Genomic DNA, 11055 nt, shown 5'->3' on the forward strand with positions numbered 1-11055 from the left:
ATATATATATATATATATATATATATAAAGTATCTCTCAAATGCCGTTTGTGTATATTCTTTGAGTCTGTGATCAGCTGTTTGGTTTTGACAGCGTTAACGTTCCTGAAACATTTTGATCCAAGGCCTTTTTATAATTCATGTCGTTATTGCACTCTTTTCTTGTCCTCTTACTTCTCACTGGATTTCTCTGCTGTTTTCCTCATCTCTTCTCATTTCCTTGTGTGAAGTAGGGGTTTTCATGACCCATCAGATAAGAGTACCGTGTGGGGTTTATGTCCTTAAAGGTCCTCATGCCATCTGTTCTGAGGTCATACGAGCCCGACTGCAGAAGAAACGAGTCCATATTAGCCACGTACAGGTAAACACAACCCACAACCCTTCATTCTCTCAGCACATCTCATCTTATAATACCAGCATGCAGGAAAATTGCAATTACCTGCTTAAAAATTCATGCAAAGCATATGATGGCATGCAACAAGTCAAACCAGAGATCGAAATCAAGATTTCATCCCAAACGTAACAGTAATTCACTTCAGAATGTAGAGGGTATATAGCGGTGGCAAGTGATGATGCCAGTCACAAAGAGAAAAGAGGAAAATAAAGGAATATTCCTTCTAGGTTAAATACGTAGGTGATGACGAAGGTTGGTGGTACATTCATTATTTTGTTGATGCTAATGCTGCAGAAGGTACTCACTTAAACTTTAAGTTGTGTTTAACCCAGAATATTCCTTTACATGAAAGAACTTGGACACTAAAGTCCCTTTAAGGCAAGTCAGTTCACTTGGCAGCCATATTTGTAACGCAGTTTTCAACCATACAAGCCATGAAAGACCACGATTTATGTAAATGTTAGTTGAAATTACATTTCAATAACTAAAATGAAAAGTTTGGGGTCTGGTAGTTTTTTAATGGTTTTAACGGTCTTTTATGTTCACCAAGGCTGCATTTATTTGATACAGTAAAAATACAAATATTATTAAATATTATTAGTTTAAAATATTATTATTTCAAAATGTAATTTATTCCTGTGATGGCAGAGCTGCATTTTCAGAATCATTACTCTAGCCTTCAGGGGCTATGTTTACATGGACACTTTGTTTCAATCGGAATAAAATCAATCTGATTGATGAATCCGAACATAGTGTTTACATGAACGCTAAATAAAGTGATTGGGTTGATGTGCACCGTTTATATCACAAGCTTCAATATCGTATTTGATCTTTTGACATGCGCACAAATATACAGAGAATTCCTGCGGTTTGCACATACTATTCTCCTGTCATTGCTTCCTTTCTTAATATTTAATATTTATCCTAATTAGAAGATGAGCATGTGAAGCTTTGTACCATGATACTTTTATTTATCAAGCAGTCATTTAAGACACTTAATTCTACAAAAACAACAGCTCGTTCCACGCGTCATGTGTCATTACGCCATTTCTACGTCATTGCACACGCACAGTGCTTTTCAGTGTCGGTTTTCAATCTGATCAAGTGTTTACATGTCCTCTCGGTCGGATTAGAAAAGGTCTACACCCCTTTCAATCCGATCGAAATTTCATTCAGATCTATAAAGGTGTTTATATGCAGGCTTTTCAGTCGGATTGAGCCATCAGTCCAATTTCTAATGGATTATTGGGGTGCATATATACATAGCTGTCACATGATCCTTCAGAAATCATTCTAATATGCTCATTTGTTGCTCAAGAAACATTTCTTAGTATTATCAATGTTAAACACAATTGTTCTGCTTAATATTTTTGTAGAGAATGATACATTTTTTTTCCGGATTCTTTGACAAATAGTTCAAAATAACAGCATTTATTTAAGCTGTATATTTTAACTGTGAGATGGGACTTCCATTCCTACAGCCATTATTTTGAGTGTTTCAATAATGCAATTGGCTCTTTTAAGTTTAAGGTGGAACCACAGCCAGTATGTTGTGCATTCATATATGTATCAGTGGACTGTCTTTGCCTTTTACAGTCCCTGATGATGCACCAGGACACACCAGGAGTCGGTGACTTACCTTTCCTCCAATCTTCTACAGTCATTGTGTTTGGAGTGAGGAGAAATCAAGCCCATATACGGGATACCACACACACAACACAGTGACCACAAATACGTGCACAAACACACACACACAAAGAGGTTTGTTTATGAGCTAACTAATCACAAAACTTGTACATCCATTATGATAAAATTATGATTTCAAACATTAAAGTTATGAAATCTGGGAAACTGGGAAGGTCCAGTTTCCCAAGTACTATGTACTACTGTTAGCTTTCCGCTAACCACAAAAGCAGTTGTTTCACTAATGCAATAGACCCTCTTAATATGTGGCCTTGTTAGGACTACAACTGCTCATAATGGACTTCAGTCATTCAGTCAAGTAATACTTCAGAGAAAATTTGAATAATCCAATCTTTGGATCAATTAGGAGTATGTCATTGGAGTTCAGCTTGGCAAGCAGAGTAGCTAAAGATTTGGAAATGGACAAGGGTCTGATTGAACAATATATTTAGTATTTGTTAGGGGTGGCAGATGACACTATTATTAGTGTTAGTATGAGATACATGCAGGATTAATGGAAGAATTTTAAAGTGGCCCTATTATGCCATTTCCAATATTGCCTTTCATGCAGTGTGTAATGTAGCTGTATGTGAATGTAAACGATCTGCAAAGTTCTAAAGCTGAAAGTGCACGATAAAGTTATTGTCTCCCAAAAGAAAGAATCGACTCTGAACAGCTGAAACGAGTCGTTAGTAATTCGAATCCCACTTCCGTGATGGCTACACATCACGGGGTAACACATTTGCATAATGCGCGCCTATGTTCTATGTTGGCCGGCAGCAAACAACTTGACCCGCCCTTAAATACGTCATTTTACTGTCGACTGCTTCTCTAATCTCGGGGAGTTTAACGCGGGATTCACAAAACGCTTGCTGTTGAAAGATGGATCAGTATCCTGTTTATTTGGACCAGCTGCTCCACTGAATCACAACCTGTAAGTATGATAAATAATAGATGTTTATATTTTCTATAGAGCGTTCAAAATACAGAACCATTGAAATAGGCGTATCATTTCCGAAACGCGCTGTACGCTGTAGACCAATCACAACAGACTAGGCCATCTGACCAATCAGAGCAGAGCAGGCTCATGTAAAGGAGGGGTTTAGAGAGACCGAATCTTTGAACTGCTTCAAATGAATCGTTTGAGAATCGCTGGAAAATTAGGTGATATTAAGTGCATATTTTGAGAAAACGAAAGCGTTTTTGAACTTGCATGCATGTAATCCTGTTGTAGGAGACTCCCAAAACAATATTAGGAACCGTAAAAATGGCATAATAGGGGCACTTTAAGTAACTTACAGTGGGGCAATTTCTTAAAATTATTATTAAAAAAAAAAAGGTATAATTATTAGTAATACAAATTAAGCAATATAAAATAATATGTCATATAGTATATAAATAAGATAATTTTAGACTACTGTAAAAGTTTGGGGGTCAGTACGATTTTTAATGGTTTTTGAAAGAACTCTCTTATGTCTACCAAGGCTGCATTTATTTGATCAAAAATACAGTAAAAATAGCAATACTGTGAAAAATATTACAATTTAAAATAACTTTATATTTTAAAGTTTAATTTATTGATGGCACATTTGAATTTTCAGTCTTCAGTGTCAATTGATCTAATATGCTGATTTGCTGCTCAAGAAACATTTCTTATTATTATCAATGTTGAAAACAGTTGTGCTGCTTAATATTTTTGTGGAAACTTGACCCCAAATTTTGAACAGTAGTGCTTATGCATCCTTTAAGCATCTTACTTAGAACATACATTTAAAAAGTAATTTAATTTTACAATAATTAATTATTCAATGAAAAAAGGTCCACAAATAAGCTTGTCTTTGAAACAATACAAAACCCACTGTAAGTTAAAGATAAGTGTAACTGCTCTGTGAACCAAATTGTTTTGTTTTCAAATAAGTTTTTTCACAAAACTTATTTGTGAAGTTTTGAATGGAAGGAGGTACTCACCAATCCATTACTGTGGCCTTTCCTGCCTGGCCCTTCAGCCATCTCTAGACTGTTGCCAGTGGCATCAATGCTGGAACTAGATGCCAGAGTGGCACGAGGAATATGGGTTACATTCTGAGAGGGCCACGTGGCCCGGAACTCCTCAGCAGGGTACGGGCTGCTGTAATAATTGCTGTTTGATGACTTCTTGCTGTAAAATAAGTAATAAACACACAAATTGGGAAATGTACATCCATAAACAAGCATAAAAGACTCGCATAGAGACATTGAAATGCACGCCCTATACCTGACCTCTCATAAATACTCACCCACGAGTTACACAGATGTAGATGAGAACAGCCAAAATCACAATGAGTAGAATTCCCCCTAACACACACGCCACCACCACTAGAGCCAACAAAGAGGCTACACAGAGAGACAAGGTCATTAGACACACATATACACAAAATTACTTTAATGGTTAAAAATGAGGAAATACTGTAATAATAATATCTTACAGTCATCACAGTTGAATCCAGAATAGCCAAATGGACATCTGTTTAAGAAAAGGACATAAACATGCTGAAACAGTGATGTGACTGTTGCAATATTGCCTTGAAACAAGGGGGCAGTAGTTTCTATTACAAATACACTGATGATACACGCAACTATTGAATAGAGCCGTTTAGTTTGTAACAAGGAAGACATTTAGTATTTCTGAACCATCATGTTTGAGGTATGAATATGGTTCACATTACTGGAACAGATAAATTACACACCGACCTTGTTTTAATCAAATGAAAACCTCTATTTTAAGGCCTTACAGGTTGGCCTACAAATTGACGCCATGACTGAAAATCTCTATTATTTAAACACTGTACTTTTTCCCTATTGGACAAACATAAAAAGTTTGTATTGTAGTTTAAGAGATGATATGTATTTAATGATGTATAAGAGAGTGTTTATTAAGAACAAAGAAATGAAATGGTACTCACTGAACACACATGTTCTCTTGCGCTTTGTATCCACTAGGGCAAACTGTGAAAAGAGTAGAGAGTAAATAGACTGAATCATAGAAAGATGGTGAAGCAGACAGAAAAACAATGAACTAAACTATGGATAGTTTTAAATTTGCTATGATTGTGTGATTCCTGTTGCTGAGAATCTCACTCAAGAGCAGAAATTAACTTTTTTTGCAGAATCAAAAAATAATAATTTTACCAGCCAAAAACACTGGCCATGAAACTGTATTATTTTTGTATTCTCTTATTTATTTATTTTATAATTGTTTTATTTCTTCATTGTTTTTCATTCTTCGTTGTTTAATGTTTGGTGAGTGTACTGTATGTTCTCAACACTTATCTCAGCAGACCAGGATTCATTTGTCTGTTACCATGGATAAAACCACAGCAAACTCAAAGGTCACGGATGATTATGATATGCACACACAAACACAGATGGTAGTCCATACAAATGGAGTAATAAAGACACATGCTCACCTCTACAGCTTCTGGCCTGGTATTGGCTAGATACATGGCCAGGTTTACAGGTACAAACAGGGGTCCCATCTTTGGCCTCACACACTGTAGTGTCAACATCACAAGGAGGAAGATCTTGCTCACACAGGTTGGTTGCTATAAAGAAAGAGACAGGGAGACAGACAACATATTAGTGGGTAGTCGTTTAGATAGATGTATGACGGAAAGTGTCTCTTTGGTCCTTTAATTGTTTTAGCCATTTTTATCATGTTTACCTTCACTGGTTAATTTTAATTGGTCCTACGAAGTAACAAATGAATTTCTAAATATATAAATATTTAATGTAGTTTCTAATTTAATATCAAGTCATAAAAAGCTACATGCATTATAATTATATAAAAAATGCAAATCAATTCAATATTTAATAAAATTGTTTAGCAATAATTAATTAGTTTTAGATGATAGCATGTGTGGCATAGTGGTCATATCAGTATCTTGGAAGTATTTCATGTAGAAAACTCCAGTATATTTTAGGGATATAGAAAGACAATCTTTTATGTGATCTAAAATATTCACAATTACAAAACATGGCCAGAGTCATGGTTAAACATCTCTAAACACCAGAGCATGTGAGCGGATCGGAGCGTGAGCGGAGCGGGGAGCGGAGTGGTAATATTTCCTTAAGAGCGCAGAGCGCCTTTCTGAAGATTCCGCTCCGCTCGCTCAATACGCTCAGCATCGCTCGCTCAACCCAGAATGCCGTTTGGTGATTTGCTTGTTCGAGATCGAGAATCTGTAGAGATCGAGAATAGTAGAGCAGTTATGGAGTCCAGATATTGTTTCAACGAAGTTGCAAGCCTTATACATAAATGTAAAGTAAAAATCAAAGTTAAGAATGAGCAGGGAGAAGAAACTGAGAGGGAGTGCGGGGAGAGTTAGTAAAGATTCATATTGGAATCTGAAGCAGCGGAGCGTCACACCGCTCCGCTTCGCTCACATGCTCTGCTAAACACTCCATGTTTAGGCACTGGCACTGTATTGTATTCTTATTTGAGGAACAATCTTTTGCAGTTTAATACAACTGCAAAGAGAAGTTGCTTTACCAATCTTTGTGGAAATTAACAAAGTGTTCTACATGCATTTGATGTTAACACTGAAGGTAATCTGTTGTCTAAACAGGAATTAAGGTTTAGAATGTTTGTCAAATAATGTAAATAAAAAAATATTTAATATAAAAATTGTTTTATACAATTATGTGAAAGCAGTATGTTTGTAAAACCGGTGTAATGTAGTGTATGGTTTTCTATGTGGACATTAAAACACCTGCTTCTCTCTGTTCATATCACAGCTTCTTCAACACATCTTTTCAAGCCACTCACCAGTGTATTGAGCATTAGTAAGAATGCCACAGCTTGTCACTCCACAATCTCTTATAGCAGTATTCATGGCAGATATAACCGATTCCTGTGTGACTAGAGAATTGGGCTCAAAAAAACTGTTTACTGAGGCCACTATCAACTGCAAAGAGAAGTTGCTTTACTAATCTTTGTGGAAATTAACAAAGTGTTCTACATGCATTTGATGTTAACACTCTGAAGGTAACCTGTTGTCTAAACAGGAATTAAGGTTTAGAATGTTTGTCAAATAATGTAAATAAAAAAAGATTTAATATAAAAATTGTTTTATACAATTATGTGAAAGCAGTATGTTTGTAAAACCAGTGTAATGTAGTGTATGGTTTTCTATGTGGACATTAAAACACCTGCTTCTCTCTGTTCATATCACAGCTTCTTCAACACATCTTTTCAAGCCACTCACCAGTGTATTGAGCATTAGTAAGAATGCCACAGCTTGTCACTCCACAATCTCTTATAGCAGTATTCATGGCAGATATAACCGATTCCTGTGTGACTAGAGAATTGGGCTCAAAAAAACTGTTTACTGAGGCCACTATACTGCCAGACCTAGAAAAATATATACAAAGAGATTAGTAATTTGCAAATATGATACATATGTGTAAGAGCTGTGGTTAAGAACTGTTTTCAAAGGGTCACTTACATCAGTTTAATTACTATGCTGTTAATGTAGTTTGGCTGGTTACGCAGAGCTTCATTTACCTATGGCAAAAGGGAGGAAAGAGTAATTATTTAGGCTCACTGAGAATGAAGGATATTGATCCAGCATATAGTTTTTTTTTTTTTACTTTGGCAGTCCCAAGTTTTATTGGCATGACAATTAAACTAAAACAGTCTGTACTACCAAAGCAATATAAAGCAATATTTCAACTTTATTTCAAAGTTGAATATAGTATCTAAGTACACACACACACACACACACACACAAAAAAATTACATAACTTTATCCAAATTTGTATTAATATATTTATTTTGCAGAGTTATTAATTTAATTATTAATTCCATATTGTTAACTGCACATGTAATGGAAATAAATCAGTGTATAGAAATAAATCTTTAAAAGTAATAAGTGAAATGTTAAAGTTAAAAGATCAGATTGTAATGTAAGTTGGTGACCTACCGCAGTAATTATCTCTTTAGCAGTTTCCTGGAATTCAGGTGATTTGGGATCATTCATAGCATTTACAAAAGTGCGGTTCACCCGAAGTGAACTACTGAAGGTTTTAGCTGGAAATAAACAGAATGTGAGGCGAGAGAGTGGGGGTGTTAAAGTGATTGTCTTGGTAGTCTTTTTACTACAAAGATTCTTCCCAATAATCACTAGAATCATATGATTATATACAAATTAAGTATAGAAGGATTTTTGTAATGCCCCATGGCCCTGTGTAAGAAAAAGGATATGTGGCCAGAGGCTTGGCATCAGATACTTACTTTCCACACAGGCATTATTTAAAGGAATAGTTCCTGTCACGCACTGACAGGTGGAGTTCACACAGACACTGAGTGGTGGACAGGGCACTGCAGGACAGGTAGCTAAAAGAAAAAAAAAAAGATGTCATGTCACTCAGTGTTTATGAATGGGAGAAAGTATTAAATGCAGTTGTGAACTCTGCATTACTCTGAATTACTCCGCAATGCACAATCACACAACACATTCATTCAAACACACCTGGTGTGGTTGCAGTGTTAGTTGGGTTAGTGGTAGAGACAGTGGGTCCAGTTGTTGAGTTGGTTATGGGTGGTGTAGTAGCATTTCTTGGTGTAGACTGAGGTGGTAGGGTAGCATTCTCTGTTGTAGCGTTTCCTGGTGTAGTTATGGGTTGTGTGGTAGCATTTACTGTTGCATTATTCCCTGGTGTAGTTTGAGGTTGTGAAGTAGCATTTACTGGAGTAGTGATGGGTGGTGTGGAAGTGTTTACTGTTGCATTGTTCCCTGGTGTAGTAAGGGGTGGTGTAGTAGCATTTACTGGAGTAGTGATGGGTGGTGTAGTAGCATTTACTGTTGTAGACATGGGTGGTGTAGTGGAATTCACTGTTGCATTGTTCACTGGTGTAGTTAGAGGTGGTGTAGTAGCATTTACTGTTGTTGTTGAATTATTCCCTGGTGTAGTCATGGGTGGTGGGGTAGCATTAACTGTTGTGTTATTAGCTGATGTAGTTAGAAGTGGTGTAGAAACATTTACAGGTGTAGTCATAGGTGGTGTGGTAGCGTTTACTGTTGCATTGTTTCCTGGTGTAGTTAAAGGTGGTGTAGTAACATTTACTGTTGTAGTAATGGGTGGTGTGGTTATTTACTGTTGTTGTTGAATTATTCCCTGGTGTAGTCATGGGTGTTGTGGTAGCATTTACTGTTGCATTATTCTCGAGTGTAGTTATGGGTGGTGTAGTAGCATTTACTGTTGCATTGTTCACTGGTGTAGTTAGAGGTGGTGTAGTAGCATTTACTGTTGTTGTTGCATTACTCCCTGGTGTAGTCATGGGTGGTGTGGTAGCATTAACTGTTGTGTTATTAACTGAAGTAGTTAGAAGTGGTGTAGAAACATTTACAGGTGTAGTTATAGGTGGTGTGGTAGCGTTTACTGTTGCATTGTTTCCTGGTGTAGTTAAAGGTGGTGTAGTAACATTTACTGTTGTAGTAATGGGTGGTGTGGTACCATTTACTGTTGCATTATTCTCTAGTGTAGTTAAATGTGGTATAGTAGCATTTACTGGTGTAGTCATACGTGTTGTGGTAACGTTTACTGTTGCATTATTCTCGAGTGTAGTTATGGGTGGTGTGGTACCATTTACTGTTGCATTATTCTCTAGTGTAGTTAAATGTGGTATAGTAGCATTTACTGGTGTAGTCATACGTGTTGTGGTAACGTTTACTGTTGCATTATTCTCGAGTGTAGTTATGGGTGGTGTGGTACCATTTACTGTTGCATTATTCTCTAGTGTAGTTAAATGTGGTATAGTAGCATTTACTGGTGTAGTCATACGTGTTGTGGTAACGTTTACTGTTGCATTATTCTCGAGTGTAGTTATGGGTGGTGTGGTACCATTTACTGTTGCATTATTCTCTAGTGTAGTTAAATGTGGTATAGTAGCATTTACTGGTGTAGTCATACGTGTTGTGGTAACGTTTACTGTTGCATTATTCTCTGGTGTAGTTAAAGGTGGTGAAGTAGCATTTACTGTTGTGGTCATGGGTTGTGTGGTAGCATTTACTGTTGCATTATTCTCTGGTGTAGTTAAAGGTGCTATAGTAGCATTTACTGGTGTGGTCATGGGTTGTGTAGTAGCATTTACTGTTGCATTATTCTCTGGTGTAGTTAAAGGTGGTATAGTAGCATTTACTGGTGTAGTCATGGGTGTTGTGGTAGCATTTACTGTTGCATTATTCTCTGGTGTAGTTAAAGGTGCTATAGTAGCATTTACTGGTGTAGTCATACGTGTTGTGGTAACGTTTACTGTTGCATTATTCTCGAGTGTAGTTATGGGTGGTACAGTAGCATTTACTGTTGTTGTTGCATTATTCCCTGGTGTAGTCATGTGTGGTGTGGTAGCATTATCTGTTGTGTTATTAACTGAAGTAGTTAGAAGTGGTGTAGAAACATTTACAGGTGTAGTCATAGTTGGTGTGGTTTTCCCTGGTGTAGTCATGGGGAGTGTAGTAGCATTTACTGTTGCATTATTCTCTGGTGTAGTTTACTGTTGTTGTTGCATTACTCCCTGGTGTAGTCATGGGTGGTGTGGTAGCATTAACTGTTGTGTTATTAACTGAAGTAGTTAGAAGTGGTGTAGAAACATTTACAGGTGTAGTTATAGGTGGTGTGGTAGCGTTTACTGTTGCATTGTTTCCTGGTGTAGTTAAAGGTGGTGTAGTAACATTTACTGTTGTAGTAATGGGTGGTGTGGTACCATTTACTGTTGCATTATTCTCTGGTGTAGTTAAAGGTGGTATAGTAGCATTTACTGGTGTAGTCATGCGTGTTGTGGTAACGTTTACTGTTGCATTATTCTCGAGTGTAGTTATGGGTGGTGTAGTAGCATTTACTGTTGCATTGTTCACTGGTGTAGTTAGAGGTGGTGTAGTAGCATTTACTGTTGTTGTTGCATTATTCCCTGGTGTAGTCATGGGTGGTGTGGTAGCATTA

The 11055-nt window shown here is 36.8% G+C and overlaps 1 protein-coding gene and 1 long non-coding RNA gene across 2 annotated transcripts in view; one reads left to right on the forward strand and one right to left on the reverse strand.

The window, feature by feature from the left end:
- Positions 1 to 10: 10 nt before the first annotated feature.
- LOC107720027 (flocculation protein FLO11-like) overlaps positions 11 to 11055 on the reverse strand; it is a 25007-nt gene continuing 13962 nt past the window's right edge. Inside the window, exons 4-18 of the mRNA XM_016527601.1 lie at positions 10634 to 11041; positions 10414 to 10521; positions 9232 to 9309; positions 8586 to 8768; positions 8348 to 8449; positions 8037 to 8143; positions 7560 to 7618; positions 7320 to 7465; positions 5523 to 5657; positions 5019 to 5061; positions 4542 to 4579; positions 4353 to 4449; positions 4045 to 4234; positions 2033 to 2047; positions 11 to 324 (exon numbers count right to left, since the gene is read on the reverse strand). Of these exons, the coding sequence (XP_016383087.1) occupies positions 202 to 324; positions 2033 to 2047; positions 4045 to 4234; positions 4353 to 4449; positions 4542 to 4579; positions 5019 to 5061; positions 5523 to 5657; positions 7320 to 7465; positions 7560 to 7618; positions 8037 to 8143; positions 8348 to 8449; positions 8586 to 8768; positions 9232 to 9309; positions 10414 to 10521; positions 10634 to 11041 (1832 nt within the window). The 3' untranslated portion in view covers positions 11 to 201. The remainder of the gene's footprint in view (positions 325 to 2032; positions 2048 to 4044; positions 4235 to 4352; positions 4450 to 4541; positions 4580 to 5018; positions 5062 to 5522; positions 5658 to 7319; positions 7466 to 7559; positions 7619 to 8036; positions 8144 to 8347; positions 8450 to 8585; positions 8769 to 9231; positions 9310 to 10413; positions 10522 to 10633; positions 11042 to 11055) is intronic.
- Positions 8834 to 9578, forward strand: LOC107720028 (uncharacterized). Its single transcript, XR_001637577.1, has 3 exons — positions 8834 to 8897; positions 9114 to 9161; positions 9526 to 9578. It is a non-coding gene; the product is annotated as an uncharacterized LOC107720028 (long non-coding RNA).

Source organism: Sinocyclocheilus rhinocerous, unplaced genomic scaffold (genome assembly GCF_001515625.1).
Source record: "Sinocyclocheilus rhinocerous isolate Xijiao unplaced genomic scaffold, SAMN03320098_v1.1 scaffold273, whole genome shotgun sequence".
NCBI lineage: Eukaryota > Metazoa > Chordata > Actinopteri > Cypriniformes > Cyprinidae > Sinocyclocheilus > Sinocyclocheilus rhinocerous.